Here is an 18,604-nt window from a genome sequence, read left to right as displayed (position 1 = left end):
AAACAGGGTCCGCCTGGGGTGCGGGGTCGCGCTGACAGCCTCACGGGCCTTTCTTCCAAAGCGGCGTGAAGATTTTTAAACTATTTTGGAAAGCCGAAGTGTGTGTGACATTCGTAGGCATGTTTCGTCTCTGGCTTTTAGGAGGAGAAATCTCATTTCCCAGGCAGTGATGTTTAATGGCTTAGAGGTTACTACGTTGGCGAGCAACCCTTGAATCCAAAAACGCTTTCGGCGTAGAAAGCAAGATGTGCTTTTTCATGCTGCTCGTGCCGCGTAGGTGTTTCATCTTCGGTTTTTGGACTTCAGAGCTGCCTGCCCTCCCGGTGCAGGTGGAGAGCAGATTAATAAAATAGCGATGCTGGAGGAGAGTATTTGGGGAGTTGCCGTAAGTTGGTGTGTCTGTGTCTGGGCTATGTTACTGTCCTCGAATGAAACGTCTGGCAGGGAACGCAGCGCAAGGGAATTGCACTCGTCAGTATTTGGCATCTTTCGTTTCTTGGGCTCCGGGACAATCACGCGTGAATTCTGAAGGAGGTGGCTAAAATACCCCTCCGTCCGTCATGTGGAAAAGCTGAGCGTTAGTTTTCATCTGTCAAGATTCCATACGATAAAAAGACTTTTCTTTTTTCTTCCTGTTGTTTGCTTGCTCCCATAAGGCTGAAAAAAACCCCCAAATACCGTTCCAATACCTCGTGTCGAAGGTTTGCGTTGTTGTTTTCCTTTGAAGCCTGAAAACTTGGAAGTTTTCCTTTCAAGTCAGACTTTCTACTCAAAAGTTTCTGTGGAGGGTGACAGTACAGAAAATCTCAGCGAACAGGAAGGGAAAAGAATGAGAAGAGACAATAAAAGGCATTGTGTTTGAAAATTCACAGCGGTAGTTCTTATGCATAATTGTAGCTCGTGAGGTTGAATTTAGAGGTCTGGATTCTGTTATGGAAATGAAACAAAATTGTTTTCTTCCTGAGTCTTTGCAAAATCGCCGCTTTGAAAATTATCCCATCCAAAAAAAAAAAAAAAAAAAAAGGAATAATCGGCGTTTATTCATACCGCCACCGCTGAGCGCTCGTCGAGATATTTTATTTTGTATTGTAAATATGCTGCAGTCTCCTAATTCGTGGCAAATTTTTGGCTAGAGTTTAAAAGGTTTGGATTTACTCTGCCCTGCAGTCAGGCATGCCATTCAAAGCAAAAATTATCATTTGCAAATGAAGACTGAATGGTAACAAGTAGAGACAGTGCCTGAGCCGAGCGCGGTCCCAGAAGTCTTGCATTAAGTCCTAAATCAAGGCAGGAAACGCCGCAGTCCTGGTATTATCGATACGCTCGTAATAAAAATAGCGTTTGCAGTTAACGTGCCGGTGGGTTGTCTCCAATACGACCCTTAAATACAAAATAAAACATTTGCTGACTTTTGTACAGCGTTTTAGCAATCCTCGCAGATGATTTTCATGTTTTCTAGGAAAAAGCTGTTTAAAAGCAGTAATTTACCAGTAATCAGCTACGCGGTAGGCAGATTTTGTGTAAAACTGGATTTCTGTTGTTTTGCTTGGGCGTCCTTCCCCGGTTACCTCGGGGTACAGCGGCAACCGTTCGTGTTCTGCTGCTGCTCTCGTGGCTGGTGCAGGGAGACACCGGTCTTCGCCGCTTTTAGGGGTTTCTAATTAGTCTGTACGCCCCAGCCCTATATATTTGTAGGGATAATGAGGCCACGGTATGGAACGATTTGCTGTAGCATATTAATTGCTTTGCACTTGTACGTGCTCCGGATGGGTTTAGGAGCATCTCCTTTGGGGTAGGAGAGACGTACGGTGATCTCACGAGGTCCTCCCGACCCCGTTTTCGACTGAGGTTTGTCAAGAAAGCTGGCTTAGCAGCGTGGAATGTTTATTGAAGAAATAAGGAGAAAACTGCAGTCTTTGTTAGCGTGCCAGTTCTGTGAGACGAGTTGCTCGCGACTTGATTTGCTATGGGAAACTGTTGGAAGAAGCCCTACGGTGGGATCTCGGCTGGGGCCACAGAGCACGCCTTTCAGTAGCAGATGAAAACTAAATTCTTTTCTGCACCAAAGAGGATGACAAGACGTTTTTGAGATGCGTGTGATTTTTTTTTTTTTTTTTTTTTTTCCCCCTGAGGAAGTCGGAAAAAAAGATAAATTAAAGCATCAGAGCCTAGGGTAAACCATCAGTTATGAAGGATTTCAGTGCGAGAGGAGGTGTAATGTAAATCTGAGACGTTTTGGCATGCGAATACTGCTGGGAGATTGAGTGCTTCTTCTGGTATAATGAAATTATTTCAAATTGTTCTAGCAAGAGAGCTTAAGGGATGTTTTTCTGCTGTTGTTTGGCAGAGCATTTTCAGGCTGCAAGGTGGCCGTAGAGCTTTTTCGAGTGATGGCGTTTTATTTATTCTCCCTTGTTCGAGATTGCCGGGTTGGCAGAACATAACTCATTGCTGAGCAGTAATCAGTCTCTGGTTTATCTGTTTTCTGACAAGTTGAGAAGGCTGTGGAGAGGCAGCCCTGGTGCTGGAAGAACTTGGTGTGGGCTCCAGTCACGTCCTACTGGTGAATATTTTCCTGATGGTGAAGGAACATCAGGTGTAGGTGGTGAACAGAGCACCTGTAGGACATCGCCTTCACTACCAGCGGTTTGCAGCCCAGGTTTGAAGGAGAAGGGATTTATTTCGGCAGAAATAAATTTCATTTGATTTCGTTTTCTCTTTGTCACTTAATGATACGTGCGGTCTAGAGGATGTTTCACGGGTCTTTGCATTCAGCTCACCACGACGCTAGACAGCTGTCCACCTGGCTGCTTCGTCAGGACGATTTTTCCCTGGAGAACTTGATACTGGTCTGCCAAATGCTTTCCAGGGATTAAAGATGATGCCATAAAGAAAAAAGGAAGGGGGGAAAAAAAAAAGAAAATATTAAAAAAAAAAATTAGCAGAATAAGGTGGGACTGGTCCTCTTTTGGATTTATTACTGGTTAGAAGATAGGAAATAATCGTCAGGATTACAGTCCCCAAGAAATCCGTGTCAGGAGATGGGTCATAGGCAAGTGTCCTTTGCTTGGCGGTATTAAATTTATTTGGGGTCATCAAAGCGAAAGCTGCCTGCAAAGAAATACGGATGGTGTCACGATAATGAGAAACTAAGTAGTAATGTAATAGTAACGCGGCACATTAAATTCAGTGCTGGATGCAAAAAAAAGCTTGGGGGCCGGAGGGGGCCTGGCCTGGAGCAGGTAAAAGCCGAATGATTGCTGTTCCTTAAAATTCAGGAGCCGAGGGGGTCAGGTGAAATTATGGGCTGGAAAGCTTGAAACCGAGTCGTCCTCCTGCAAACAATTAAACAAGGCAATTATCTTCTGTAGGGGATGTTACGTAGATTAAAAGAATAGATGGATCTGAAAGGCGATGCCGGGGAGTTTGTGGGGGAGAAGCCCATGAAGAGCTGTTCAGCGCCAGGATGAAGGATGAAGTCTGGAGCTTGGGCAGCCATGAGTTGTTCTTACCAGAGAGCAAGACCAAGGAAGTTAAAGAGAGTGAAGGAGCAGGAAAAAGTTTTAGTTTCATCACACAACACCTTTCAACCTCTCTCTTGAAAAGCTAAGTGGCAGTGTCTCGAAATCAATGAGGAAAAGGGTAATTTTGTTCCCCGGTGCTTGGAAACTCTTGGGTTTTTTCCCTCGTTGGTTTGGTTCCTGCGAGGAGGCCTTCGCATCGCCGTAGCTGATGCTAACAAACCTCCTCCCATCTGCGGACGTCTGATCGTAGCGGGCAAGGAAGAAAGCACAGAAGCACTTCTGCCAACAGATGGGAGCCCCGATTTCAACAACGGTAACTTTATTCCTGCTGATCTTTAGCAGCATCTGCAAGTGCAGGAAGCGGTGGTTTTAATTCGGACGTTACCTTCGCTTCCCTGCAGCACACGCTCTTTTCTTAACGTGTGACTTACGTGCACCAGAGCTTTACATAATCCAGGGTAATTAGAAGATGATTTTGGAGAAAGGAGTCTGAGCTTTGAAAATCTGCAAAATAGTTCCAGCATACTTACATCCAAATTTTCCAAAACACTCAAAGACTTGATCTTATGATAGCTAATAACTTTGTTTTCTTTTGTGCATAGTATTTTCTTTTCCTGTGCATGTTCTAAAAATATCTGAAGATTTAGGGCTTTAAAAAGTATTCTTAATGCCTTTGATCTCTTCCAGAATATGTTATTCTATTTTCGGTTGTCAGGTCTTGATTAGAGCGTATAAAAAATCTTTACCTGTGCAAGCAAAGTACATTATCGCAGAGCAGAGACAACGAAAAGGACTTCCCTGGAATGTAAATGAGAACAGACTAATTAGCAAGTCTTAGAAGAACAAAAAAGTGAGCACGGTTGTTTAATCGGTGTGTGCCGCTGTCGCCTAAGCGTGATGAAGAGCGACGACAGGGAAAGAGCAGAACTCCTTCGCTTCGCGGAGTCTGGAGCTGCTGTGCAGCCTGTCTCTGCCTGTCCCTGTGCTTGATTTCTTATCTGCGTAGCTCTTCAGCCAAAGAAAAGATTAGAATAATGAAACCTTTTTGTAAGACCCTCCTCATTTCATTTTTAAATAGCTGCATATTAGTGTACATATGAATAGGAACCTCATCGTGTCTATTAATGAAGACTTTAAGCTTATGAGGAAGGGAAAACTCTGCCAGGTTTCACCCTGAAACATCTTAGACGTTAACTCATGGAAGAGAGCCCGTGTCAAGCTGTTGACCCTTCGTCTTCTGCGTTCCCTCATCGTTTTCTAATAACAGGACGTGCTGTCAAGGTTAAGAGCCTGCAGCAGGTCCCAGGCGCTGAAGTCCCTCTGCCCACCTCTAAAGAAGCCCTCTCCTACGGGCTCAGAAACGGCAGCTCCTCCATTGCAATGCGCAAGGCATTAATATTATTCTCAAGACGACCAGGACAACTGCTCTTCACCCACCAGTGGCAGATGTGAAAGACTCAGTATCTCTGACGCAGTTGTATCCTCCAGCTCAGGAGGAAAAAAAAAAAAAGAAATATACGCTGCTGGATCAACAAAAGGCAAGAAATATGCTTCCTCGCTCCGTAAAGTCCTTCCAGATGGTAAGGCTTGATGTGCTGTCCCGGCAACAACTCCTGCGACGGCAGCTACATCAAAGAGCTCATAGGCAAGGAAAGCCAAATAGCGTCTCCCCTGTAATGAACTTCAGAATTCAGGAATGATGGAGGGGTCAACAGCAGCCCGTGCACCAAACAGCAGCAGCTTCAGAGCCGGGGAGCAGTCCAGCTCAGGGCCACATTAATAACATTTTCCACCATGGCAGAGTCTACGCCCCCCTGCTGCAGAGCACCGATGGCTTCAGTGGGACTGTTCAAACACTTGCAGTCACACAGATGATGAAGTGCTGCCTTGGAGAAGGGCCCAGTGGTCTCCAGACATCCGTTCCAGGGAGGTGGCTGGGTGTTAAATCCTTATCTTGGAGATGTTTGCACGCGGGATGGGGCAGTGGAGAGCTTGTGGGTGGCAGCGGACATCTCTGGATCCAGTCCTCCTCCTGCTGGGTAGCTGACTGTGAGGGCATGGAACAGTCGCTGAAATTGGCTTCTAAATCACAGGTGGAAAGCTTTTTTCTGAGTACTTGATTTCTTTCTGCAGAAATAGTAACTCTTCAAAACCACTCTGTCTTGCCCTCCTCGTTGTTCTTGAAATGCTGCCAGCACGAGCCCGGTTTCTGCAGGCATCAAAGGGCCTGAACGGGGTGGTGCTGGGCTCAGGCACTAACGACTTCTGCGTGCTGTGCGGGGAAGGCTGGCACGCCAGACCTCTGAGGATCTGCTGGTCCCTTAGGTAAACCTGTGCTTAGGACATGTGAATTTGGGGGTTTTGGGGATTTCCATTCCTCTGGTGCCTCGCAGTGAATGAAGATGGCCCTCTGCAATTCTGCATCTGTGGAAGGGGCCTGGTCCTTGCTGTGGCAGGGCAGAGTGGGAAGCTCTTAGCTGCTGGTGTCTTCTAGCAGTTTCTTTCAAGACCAAGACAGATGGGTCAGGTGTGCTCAAAGAGGGGTCAGGTGTGCTCAAAGAGGGGTCAGGTGTGCTCAAAGAGGGGTCAGGTGTGCTCAAAGAGGGGCTAGGTGTGCTCAGCCCAGACTGCACGGTGCAGCTGTATCTCACTTGAGCAGTGACACCGAGGGCACTGAGGTGGGCAGCTCTTACCAAAGGGCAAGTCGATGTTCTCTGTTGTTTAGACCATGAGTGTCTCCCACTCACAGATACTGGGAGGAGAGGAACTGAGGATGAAGACTGCTGGATCCCTCAGGGGAACGTAGCAGTGTCATCCTGATTGCGAAGCAGGTTGACCATCCCATAACGTTTTTACAGGACTGCTGATGAGGAGCCCAAAGATGGACCCTCGCAGAGCACTAACGCGTTTGCGGATGGGAGGAGAAGCAGCTCGGTCTTCTTCCCGCCTTGCTAAGGGCTTTTGGAGGAACGTGGTCGGATGAGTCCCATCTCCTGCATGTGTGCGGGACTGATCCAGGACTCCTGGAGGTGTCATGCGTAGTTGAGACCTCATCGTACTTCTGTTCCCACGTCACTGCCCAAATTTATGGGAGTCCAGGGGAACCCTCGTACCACAAGTAGTCACTGCAGGGCTGTTCCACCGGTGCGGTGGCTTTCCCCAGAGTCTGAGACAGTGCACGTATTGGCAGCATTACCACACAGAGGTGGCTTTTTGGTATTCTCCAAATGTTTTCCTGGTTTACTGTGGCTTGAGAAGCATCCTCTGGGCAGCCGCTGCCAGAAGCCGTCCCTGATAACAGGCCTGGGACAATTTCCACAGCCATGAAGGAGGTGGCTCCGTCTCAACGCGGGGTGACTTGGCATCTCCCCACAGCTCAGTGAGCAGACTGGATACCAGACAAAACAAATAATCTCCTCCTTTTCTGCTCCTTTGCCATTGTTTCCATAAATATGCTCAACGCAAAATGTGAGAAATAGCTGGTGGTCCTTCACATGGAGAAATGTTACGTTTTTCCTACGACGGTCCCGGGTTCCGAGCTATCCTGATGTTGGGACAGTCCCAGCAAGTGTGTGACTGGAAAAAAGCAGACAAGTTTTGCTTTCATCGCTGTGTGCAAGACGGCCAGGGGCGCAGCGGAGGAGATCCAGAGCTTCAGCCTGGGAACGGCTCCCCGGGCGCCGTCCTTCCCCCTCTGCTCTCTGAGAGTCGCCAGCTGAATTGCAGTAAAAAAACCCCAAAACAATAAACCAGGCATTTCATCGCATGTCCGCAAACTAATCTTGTCTTTGGACATTTTTTGGGATGAATGTGGTAAAAGCCAACGCTTCTCACTTTTTGTTTCAGTCGGGTCGTGATCTCGTATAATAACGACCCGGGGATGGCTGCAGAATGCCTTGCCTTGCCTTCGGCCTATTTGCGCATTTTCCGGGGGAAAATACAGAGGTCCTGTCAAAAATTGAGCGTTGGCGTAAACGTCTGTAGTCAGCAGCGAGGCGTTGAAGGCCTGTTGTTAGCTTTGGTGAGACAAGGCTGATCTTACGGTTCCCCGGGGAAGCTGCCGTCAGCGTGACCTTACCCTGGCAGTCCTGGGCAGGCGTCTCCTAAACCTCCGTTATTCACCATCCTTCTTTATTGCGTTTGGTTGGTTGGTTGGCGGTTTGGTTTTTCGGTTGGGTTTTTTTTTAATTTTATTTTATAGAATCATCGAATGATTTCGTAAACCTTTTTATTTCATCTGGGATCAGTTTCCTCCAGCAATTAAAGAGAAATACTGATACCGTGGTGCTGGTAGGAAATATTGGTAGGAGACACCCGCAGATGTCGATGCTGAATTTATGGCGCTGACCCTTTGGCGTTGCAGAGCTGTTGCAAGCCGTCATCTCTTGAGGGTCGTTTGCTAGGATGGATGCTCGGGCGCCGCGATGTTACGGTCATCGGCGGGGTCCCAGCCCTGATAAATCCAAAGAGCAGTTCTGCAATGTGACGCGTTTGAAACCAATGCGTTTGAAACCAATGCCTTTAGGCATTTAAAGCGCATGAATAGCTGCTTCTAAACCGTGGCGCTCTGTTTCCCGGCTGTCCTCATTGCTCCTAAACGTTGCTCCTGTCTCCGTTAGGTCGACAGTGACACGATTTGGAATGAAGTTCACTCGTCCGGCGCCGCTCGCCTGGCTGTGGGCTGTGTCATCGAGCTCGTTTTCAAAGTGGCCACGGGAGAACTGAAGGTTGGTATGAAAATAAGGCTCAGCTTCGATAGAGGCTCCGTACGGGGCTCGGCTCAGGGCTGCGTTACGCAGGAGGTCCAGTTAGCTTCGTTTTAATGGCACCGTCTGGCTTTAGTCATAAAAATCTTTGAGGATATCGGCCAGTGACCAGCAGACTCCTGGTGAATGTTCTTATGCACCGACTAAAAGGAAGAAAGGAACCAGAGCAGCAGGTGAAATCACTGTTCCTGTGTTATCTGAGGGTCTTGCTGTTGCCTCCGGTGGGCCAGCCCGTTGGCTGTTTCAGTGACCTGACGCGGAATATTTTTTTTTTTCCCCTGAATGGAAACCAGTTTCCATAAAATTCACTTTTTTTTTTGTTCCCCCCCTCCTCCAAAACAAGGGAGAGCATCATCCGCTGCTGTGGTCTTGTGAGAAAACCCTTGAGAACAACTACATAGTTCCAGAGTAGAATTAACGCTTCCGGCCGCAACCTCTGCATCCGTCTTTGTGCAATAAACCTTCCTTTGTGTCTCACTTCCTCGTTTTCTTATTTTTTTTTTTTTTTTTTTGAGTGTAGAATGGATTTGCTGTTGTTCGGCCTCCAGGTCACCACGCAGAAGAGAGCACACCCATGTAAGTAGGCGTACGTGCTTCGTTAACTTGCTTCGGTGTTTGTCCGTTGCGTGACCTGCGGCTGGAAATTAGAAAAGTGGTTTCTTCGGTTATTAGCGCAGAATTTCTTGCTTATTGATGTGCAAGACAGTATTATATTCTCCTGGTCATTCTCCGGAAGAAGGCGAGATCCTGCCTCGTGGTTTCGGGTGGGTATTTTTTAGCAAGAATCGGCATTACTGTCACGCTTTGAAAAAGCGCTGATGCTTTTATTTGCTTTACGCTTGTGAATTGTTTGAAATCAAACGTCGATGGCTCGTCCAACGTGAGGAAAGCAAGAATACGCAACTAATAGTAGTAATAGCAGACGTAACTGTCACCTGAATTAGGAGAGCGTCGGAGCGGGAAGGCTTTGCCAAGCAATAGCTGAAGTCGGTCATCTTGCGTGCGTTCAATATAGCCAGGGGTTTGCCGTCAGACTTTTCAAGTCAGGGTCCCGCGCGTAAATCGTGCTGGCTCTGTGTGTCTGGCTTCACGCGTGCTGACGTTCCGCGCCTCGGGCGCTTCAGCGCTCGGTGGTGGGAGGCGAGTGCTTGCTTTTGGCTCCCTCGACCCGGCGTCTGAGGCCTCGCTGAGCGTGTCACCTCCCTCCCGGCCGATGCACCGCTCCTGCCCCGGGGCCTTTCCCTTCCTTCTCCCCCTTCGGCCCGGCCCCTTCCCTCGCACGCGCGGCGCTGGAGGTCCCGTGGGCAGCTGGCGCTGAGCAGCATCGCGCTGTGGTGGGTTTGGGCACGTGCGAAACTTTGCCCGCATCCAGAGAGCCCGCAGGACGCCTGTGGGGCTGTTTCGTGTTTCTGAGCACGCGTGCATCCTCCAGGGAGGAAGGAACAGCGAAAGCAGAAGAAATGTCTTCCTACTGCCTTTTATCTAGACGATAGATGCACTGGGACCAATAATTAACCGATAATTAACACCTTTTCCTCTTTTCTCCTCCTTTTCGTCCCTTCCAGGGGTTTCTGCTATTTTAACTCGGTGGCAATCGCAGCCAAGCTGCTCCAGCAAAGGCTGAACGTTAGCAAAATCCTTATAGTGGACTGGGTGAGTAAAGACCGATTCTTAGCCTTCAGGAGAGCAGGTGGACATTTTTTCTGGGGTTTTTCTTCTTGCAAGGGCAACCCTGGCTTTGTAAGTCAGCGAAAAAAATGTTGCCTGTGGTCTGCAAGCCAAAATTTGTTTTTTGAAGGGTTTTGTCTTGTTTGTTTTGGGGTTTTTTTTTATTAAAGTGTTCTTAATAAAAGAAATGTTTCTTAAAGGGTCCGTAGTTTTCAGAATAAAATTGTAATTAAGAAGTAGTTGCTTTCTCAAACAAGCCCGTAACACAATCTCAGGGATGGGTAACTGCAAACCGTGCTGAGTTTTGGTTATTTTTTTCTGAAGGTTTTTGACCTGAAGCGTTTCGATGCATCCCAGCTTCCTTTTCAGGATGCGAGGAGCGGTTAGTGAGAGGGACAGGCTGTGTGTCATGGCTTGTATTTCATGTCGGGACGGGGCATTTCGAATACCCGTCCTGCCACGGCCCGCGTTTCTCCGCCAAGTAGCAATGCAGCGGGGGATGCGGGTAACGGGCTTGTGTCCTTGGACTTTGTCGGGTCCAATGCAACTTCGCTGGGCACTTGTATCAGCGGTCACCCCAGAGCCCGATTAAAGATGCAGATTTGGGGTAACTAATAGGGTCTCTCCATCCCCTGAGACTGGGTATGAATCCAGTTCTCTCCATCCAAGTAAATCGATCCTGTCCTCAGTTTTGGTATAAGCTTCAGATCGTGTTTACCCCCGTTTAATCCCGTGTGTTAAACGAGGAGCGTAGCCTGAAGCCAGCTGCGCAGAGCAGTTAACTCTCATTCGGGATAAACCGCTTCAGCTCCATCAGAGCAGCGCAGAAAACGAAGCACAACAGCAAATAAACCCCTTCCGAATCCCAAGCCGATGGCTTTAATCTGCGTTTTTACTAAGGTACTAACCTCCCTCATATAACGCAATCTCTGTCCCCGAAGGATGTTCACCACGGGAATGGTACTCAGCAAGCTTTCTACAACGATCCTAACGTTCTTTATATTTCACTACATCGCTATGATGATGGGAACTTCTTTCCAGGCAGCGGTGCGCCCGACGAGGTAAGAGCGTGGATCGGCGTAGCGTCCGTCCGTGTCTGATGGGACCTGCTCGGGGCTGCGATTCGGGCGCTCGCCCAAAATCTGAGCGGGGGGGGGGGTGGTCTCTGCCAGGCAAGGCTTGGAGAGAAGCTCCCGCCACCGCCCCCGCGCTCCCGCTTCTTAGTGCCGAACGCGTCGCTCGGGTTCGTGCATTTGGTGCCTTCTGGTCCAAGTCCTAAAGCCACGGGCGTCATGTGCGGCCCCTAACGAGCAGAAAATGAGTCGGTGCAATTAGGCTCTCCAGCCGTTACGGGACAGCCTGTTCCAGGGCAGCCCTTTGCCCGCTGTCCCAGCACTCTGTGCCCGTTGCAGGATTTCCCCCCGTACAGGCAGAAGGTGTTTCGTAGATGCCGGAGGAACGGGTTGTCCGTGGCTGCGCCGCCGGCACTCGGGTTTCCTGGCACGGCCCTGGAGCCCGTCCGTCCCCCCCCGCCCCGTTCTCGAGGCATCGCTCACCGCCACTGCTGCCTTGGTGGTGGGACCCGAGTCCCGGTCGCTGATGCTGCTGGACCAAATCCCCCGGTTCCTGGTGGTGTCCCCAGAGCCTGGAGTGAGGGGCTGGGGAACGAAGGTGGGAGACCCTTCCCCCTGAGCTGGGGATGGATGCTCCTACACCCGTCACGTCCCTCCTTTCCCTTTAGGTTGGCAGGAGATATTGTCCTTCCAGAGTGATTTAGCGAAGGGAAATTATACGAAATAGTTGTGTGTACGCTGAGGCACTCCCGATTACATCTGAAAACTCCTAGAGTTCTTACCCTGTGGATTTTACATTTTCCCATTCAGCAAACATCGATGTTTCCGTTTCGATTTCTAAAGAAACTGAAGCGTAACGTGATATTGCTTCGTTACCCTGTTTGCCTGCTACTGTTGTAGTGACGAAACAGCAGCCTTCTGCATCGGGCTTCGTTTCTGCTTCAGGATACACAAAGGTCTCAGACCTGCTTTCTCGGTGGCCTTTTAATAATCTAGTAATCTGCCTTTCAAAATATCTAGTATCGTAAGGAAACACTAGGCTATATACCATCCACTCCACATTTTCTGTTTATAGTAATTTTTGGGTGTGTCATTCCAGACCAAATAAAACAAAGAACACAAACCAAATTAAAGTCACAGATGGATTAATAACCCACCGTGGATGGACGAACCCGCTGTGTTTTTCCACCAGCAGTATTTGCACCAATACAAGGAAGAACGTGCAATAAAAGCCCTGTAGCTTTATCTAGCCTGCGTTATCTGGCTTTGTATTGTGTAACGCATTCATTTTCCATTTTTTTTAATTTTTTTTTTTTTCCATATGCAGACACCTAAAAAACCCCCACGAAACGAACTTGGTGTGTAGGAGCTGGGAGCCCTGCGTGGCTGCCGAGGCTGTCCCCAGGGACCCGCAGCCCGCGCTGACGGCCACCACCCTCGGGCAGTTGCGAGGTCCCTGCTTGACAGAGGGACTGAACGCAGGCTTTCGGGTTTCCATATGGAGGGGGGGGAAACACGGCCCTGCTTCTCGGCGAACAAATTGCTGGAAACCCCTGGTTTATTTTTCAGTTTTCCCCTTTCTCAGGTATTTGCAGTCAGCACAGATGGGGACGTTTGCGGTACATGCAGGGATGGGGATGTATTTACATTTACCACCCACGTGTCCCTCAAGCAGCGAAAATCTCTTCTCTGTGAATCATATTTTTCCCCAGCAGAGGGGGAGCTTGCTCCAATTAAAACTGTGGGTTTTTTTCCCCCCAGTTGCAACACTAATGAAAAAATCAAATACGCTTCTGAATAAAGGCGAAAATGAATTAAGGAAAGCTGTTGCATGTAACGCACCCTCCTGCAAAAGAGGAGAAGGATCCAGTTGATGCTGAGGTGGTTTTGGGGTGAGCAACAGTCCAGCACCGCGGGTTCCACTGCTCCCACAAAGATCAGAGCGTGGAGGAGCTTTATTTCCACTCTTGTCTTGAGGACGGGGTCACTCCAGAGGGAAAAATGAACCTAGCTACCACCAAGCTGTTGAAGCAAAATCCAGATTCGACTCTGCAAGACAGCAGAGATGTGTTGCCAGAGCTCGTTGTGTCCGTACGTGTGACTGAAGGTACCGTCTCCCTTTTTCAGGTCGGCACAGGAGCAGGAGTTGGTTTCAACGTTAACATGGCCTTTACTGGTGGCCTTGACCCACCGATGGGAGACACAGAATACTTAACTGCTTTCAGGTAACGTTGAAGTTTTCCTCTTCCAAACAATACTTCTCACCTAAGCTGATTTTTTTTTTCCTATGTGCAATCCCCCTTAATCTCGGGTATCTCTCTTGCTAAGTTTAGAAATACGAGATTTTCATCCAGTCGCAGTAAGTTTTTCTGTGCTGCGCGGAGTAAATCTGAATTAAGTAAATAGGATACTAATGCTGTAAAAAGTCAGTCTGTGACGTTAGGGGATCGACACGCTGCTCAGCGCCGATCGACGCATGAATGTAAAATGTCAGCTGATAGGAATAAGCTCTTCTGGTTTTGGCTAAAAATCTTTTTACCTCTTTGGGGGTGAGTATTTCTATGGGTAAACCCACCTGGGTGGGGAGGGGAACCCAGAAAAACTTTTTAACAAGTCGTCACGAGTTGAAACCTGGGAGCGCGGCTGCCCCAAGGCTTGAGACGTCGTTACTGCGATGCAGACGGTGGTACCCGACTTCTGGGCGAGTTGGCCGTGCAGTCCCTGCCCTGCAAGAGCTCTGCTCACGACTCACGTCACAGCTCGCTCCCAAGTGTACCGAGCAAAGGGACGTGGCCTCGTTTTGATAAGCTTTAGATTTTATTATTATTCACCCAAGATATTGAATATGCCTGTTCCAACCAACTGGAAACGGAAATGACTGAACTGCTGGCTTTGTGCTTTTCTTACTGGATTGTGGTTTCGTGTTGTGTGTTGTGAATAAAAATACGACCCTCTCTTTAGTAAGGGTTACTCATCACTCGCTGGCGGAGCGTGAGTGAAGCTGCGGAGTTGAATTAACGCATTGCTGGGATGTCCTCCTCGAGTAGCAGTGATAAACCACTGTGCTGGGTTGTACAAGCGCATTCGAGCGTGCTCCAAAAAACTGGCATCGTTTGGGTCTCCAAATGGAGCAGGGGATGAAGCCACTCGTTGACTCACTTGTTTGTGTCCTGCCAGTCTCACGGTCCTGCTCCCAGAAGCATGTGATACCTGGAGATCACAGGGAGGTATCTGCAGGGATCCGTTTGATCTGATCCTTACTTTCCTCCTTGTATCGGCGTCATCGGGAGAGGTGTGCGAAGCCAAACACCCGTTAGCTGATCTGCAGTTACGCGCAGCCCGGTCGTGGTGTCTCTGAGCAGCGTCAGGACAGCAGCGCTGCAAGAGCGTGGGTTGAACATCATCTCGCTGCTCTGAGCAGCTGATGGGCAAGACACCCCGATGGGGCGATTGTACGTTGGTGGTGTTTCGGGGTCTTGCTGCAAGCCTGGAGCGATGCGTTTTCCTCCCAGACCTGCAGAGCACAGGAGAAGGAAGGTATGGAAGTGAATTATGGAAACAGCAGAAGAGCAAGGTGGAACGACAGCAGATCTCTGGGTAGAGGAGAACTTGTAAGTAACGCAATAGTGAAGGGAGGCCAGAGGGAGACCACGCTTGCCTTTCTGATACTCCTTCCAGGAGAACAAATACAGTTCTCTGACCTGCTGGACACAGAGGCTTCGTGTTTCTTAGCGACTGTCCCGTTCCACCCCCTGCCTCCCCCGTGCTCTCTGGGTCCATCCCCCCCAACTGGCATCTTTTTTAACAGTTACCGGTCAAAGTGGTTTTCTGTCCTCAAACTGGATCTGGCTGCCCCCCCGCGTAAATTCGGGGAGACGCACACTTGCCGAAACATGGGATGCGAATTTCTGGCGACAGGCGGATGGAATGTCGCCTTCATGGGATAGCATTAAATCTGGGAGCGTTGGTTTCTGTTCTTCCCCGTGCACGTATTTGTATTCCGTTATACTGAGCAAAAAGAGCTTTTAGTCTTCAGCCTGCTGTTAGAAAGCCTTCAAAGAATGTATACAATTTAAAATAACATCTAGTCAAATAACTGTCATTTGTCTCGATGTTTTATTCCTGTTACGGGAAAGCAGCACTTTCCTCCAAAGTGGAAGTCTGTTTATCCCAGCAGTCAACAAGACTGATCTCTTCATTAGGAAGAGAACCCGTAGCTCGCGACAGGGTGACGTACTTGCTATTAAATATTAATTGAGTTTCAAGGCTCCTGGAAAATTGCTCAGTCTGTGCAGTAAGACCTTTGCCAGCCGTTCCTTAATAGGTGCCGGTGTCTTTTTGCCCGGAGACTGCAGCTATTTGGGGAAGATGTTTTGGAGCTGGTCGCAGCTCGTATTTTGTCGGGTTTTTGGGGAAGCTGAGGGACGGCGGGACTCGTCCTCCTGGGTAGCACCTCCCGTAGCCTGCCCCGTGCGCGCACCTTCAGTCGATAAGTTAAACTGGAAGCTTTTTTTTAATCTTATGCCAAGTTTGGTCATGATAATACATTATCAAGTGACCTTTTTAAATCTTAACCAGCTTCTTTCAAAAACTTTTTTTTTTTCCTCCCCCTGAATCTTTCTATTGATTTTAATGTAAAATAACGCTTTGAAGTTTGCAATTTATAGTCCCCCGAGAGTTAGAAAGTGAAGGGAATGGGTCATATATCCTTTTTTTTTTTTTTTCTTCTTCTTTTCTTGCGTTAGCCCCTTGAGACAACGCATGCCTTCAAGGCAGCACCTTGTTATTCCACCCCATTGAATGCCATGTTGCGTTTGCCGGAGATCAAACCTAAGATGAAGAAAAGATAAGAAAATTGGCCATAATGAACTCCAGAAGCAGCAGGCATTTTCACCGTGAACTTGGAAACTCACAGTGGAGAACCGAGCTTTAATTCAAACCAGTCCAAATGCCAAACTGTGAGGCTTTGAAGTCTGTAGAGGAATCGGTGGAAATCCTTTGAGCTAGGCAAAGATACTGATATACTTTTTTCTCTTTTTTTCTTTTTTTTTTTTAAAGCCTTAACTCTTCACACGCTTGTCTGCTTTTAGGGAAGGAAGCCCTCTTGCTACATAAAAGGAGCGAAAGAAAAATAAACAACGTGCTTGTCGGGGGTTTTTTTATCCTATTTCAGGATGAGCTGGCGCATGGATTTGATAGAAGCATGTGCTCTAATGAAGTAATAACTCAGATAATTGTCCTCGTAAATTAGTCTTCTGATGAGTGAATAACTAAATCCCAATGAATCCCAGCATCCCCGCACTGCAGACCCGTCTCAGTGGTGTTTTACTCTCCCAAGAAAAGGGCGGTAACTCGCACCAGTGAGTTGTTCTACTCCACGTCGCTTCTGCGGGTCTCGGCGTGCCCCCGCGTGCGGCGCGGCGCTGGGCTGGACGGGGCGCCCTCGCCTCTCGGTGTTGGCTCACAGCGCCCAGAGCCGTTGGCAAAGCGAGACTGAGAGTTAAAAAAGCGGCGGGAGAGCAGCCTCGCCGTGCGCTTCGTCGCTTTAGTGTCTTCGTAACCGCGGGCTGAAATCGCCGGCTGCCCCGGCTCGAGGTCGGGGCGATACCATTGCCGTATTATTTTATTTTGGGGTGGGGTCACCCCGGTCGCTAATAAGATGCGCGGAAGGGATTTGGGGAGGTTGTTGCGAGCTTGGCTCTCCTCCGCCCCATCGTAGCGGCGGCTCTGCCTGCCCGAGACGCCGTGCCATTACATTTTCGCTGACCGCTCGCTGGGCAAAGGTCCCGCGGCTGAACTCACCGCCAAAGTATGTGGGCAACACAGATCTCGCGGATTAGGCAGAAATGTATTAAACTCTAACGCGAAAAAATGCAGGGTGTATAATTTTAGAAGTCCTTAACTCATCACAACGTTATTGGTATTCATCGCTGTTATTCCGTAGTTATAGAAACAAACGGTTGTAAAATTCAAGGTTGGTTGTTTTTTTCTTTTTTTTTAAGCGGAGCCTGTCGTTCTCTAACGTGTTATACAAGCAGAAATTGTGTTTGCTTCTATAAATCCTCACGACGGCTTTAAAAGCAGGGGGTGTGCAAACCCGGCTAGGAGACCCACCGAAAAAATGCAAAGACTGCGACTAGTTCTTTATTACACGAGAACAGCAATGACTCGGTGAAATTAAAGAAAGTTTTCCTGATGATTCCAGCGGTTGTGTTGTCTCATACAATTATTTTTTTTTCCCCTACCCTGAGGTCTCCTCCACAGTTCCAATTCCATATACAGTTTTATTTTTATTTAAACCACCTAAACCAGAAGCAAAAGCCAGGATCGTGTTTGAAAGGTCCCTCCTCCTGCCGTTCTCAGAAAGCGTTAAATGAGTTCAGGAACCAATTTGGGGGGGAATTTTGGGTTTTTTCCTTCGATCCATAAACCATTTCAGGAGGGATGGGGGGGAAGATGATGATGTTTTGGCCAGAACGGTTGTTTCTGTATTTTAGATTTCATGCTCTCCCTACGCTGATTTCGTCCCCAAACTCCTAATCCCTTTTGACAGAGTAAATGACCGTGGAGATGGCTGCTCGGAGAAACAAAGACCAGAGTCTTCGGGAGGCTGATTAGCCTTAGGAGCAGGGGATAATGTTTTTATATTTTATATATATACATATATATATAGCCAACAGTGGGGAAAAGAGTGTCTGAAAAAAGTGCTTTACCAATTTGCTCGCTGCAACTGAGCATTTAAAAAAAAAAAAAAAATCCTCTGTAGGATTGTTTAATCTGCCTGTCATTTATTAGGCGTTTAATTGGTGAATTGGCTAGTAACAGACTAAAAATTATTCAGCCTTCCGGAAAATAGATAGAATTTTTTTTTTTCTTCTCTCCCAAACGACTGCAGAACATGATCAGAAGTTTCTACTGTTCGCAGCCATCAGGACTGAGTAATGCAGAGCTGTTCAGCTTAGCTGTATTTGGAGTCAAAAGAAAGAATTTATTTTAAGCAAGCAAAACAACCCCCTAAAATTTAGGAAATTTAAAGGTAACCCTTGTGTTTTAAAAAATTCTCCATGGCTCGAATGAATATTCAGTGTTACCAACGCTTTTATTCCTCGGTGAATAACTCTGCAGCCACCTTAGCCATTAGTTAAAAGACCCAGTTCCAGACAAAACCGTTCACCTTCCTGATAGTAATTTGAATTTCCGGCTTTTTTTATAGCAGCAGGGCAAAGCCATAGGTTTGTTTGCAGTTTCATTGTTGCTTTATCTTGGGGACTTTACTGCGACGGCTCTGAGCGAAGGGGCTGTTTCCATCTGTGCGCCAGAAAAATGAAAACCCAAAAGATTGGGTTAGACGTGCCGGCAACGCTGCCCGGTGCTGAATTTTTTTTACAATTAAAAAGGAAAAAATGAGGGAGGGAGTCCTGAGAGTGCTTTGGTCCTCCTGGGTCAAGTTTTATGGCCAAAGATACAGCTGCTAACATACGTGGCGAGCATCAGATAGAGCTGGGACGGCGGCTTTGGAGTCCTGGTGTAATACTGGAATTAGGAGAAGGTTAGAAAGAGCAGCGCAGGAGAG

At 48.0% G+C, this 18,604-nt stretch overlaps 1 protein-coding gene across 22 annotated transcripts in view; it reads left to right on the top strand.

Moving 5' to 3' along the window:
- The window catches only part of HDAC4 (histone deacetylase 4), a 248,173-nt gene that overhangs the window by 216,646 nt on the left and 12,923 nt on the right, over positions 1–18,604 (top strand). For 21 of the 22 annotated variants that reach the window (XM_054829930.1, XM_054829923.1, XM_054829925.1 and 18 more), the window contains 5 exons: positions 8,144–8,251; positions 8,811–8,866; positions 9,856–9,943; positions 10,900–11,019; positions 13,159–13,256. In XM_054829930.1, coding sequence (XP_054685905.1) covers positions 8,144–8,251; positions 8,811–8,866; positions 9,856–9,943; positions 10,900–11,019; positions 13,159–13,256 — 470 coding nt within the window. Of the gene's footprint in view, positions 1–8,143; positions 8,252–8,810; positions 8,867–9,855; positions 9,944–10,899; positions 11,020–13,158; positions 13,257–13,992; positions 14,106–18,604 lie in introns of those variants that run through there. The other variant, XM_054829934.1, reaches the window with a different exon arrangement.

The sequence above is a fragment of the Grus americana genome, chromosome 6 (genome assembly GCF_028858705.1).
Source record: "Grus americana isolate bGruAme1 chromosome 6, bGruAme1.mat, whole genome shotgun sequence".
Taxonomy (NCBI): Eukaryota; Metazoa; Chordata; class Aves; order Gruiformes; family Gruidae; genus Grus; species Grus americana.
Note: the sequence above shows the minus strand (reverse complement) of the source record. Positions and strands in the feature narration are given on the sequence as shown.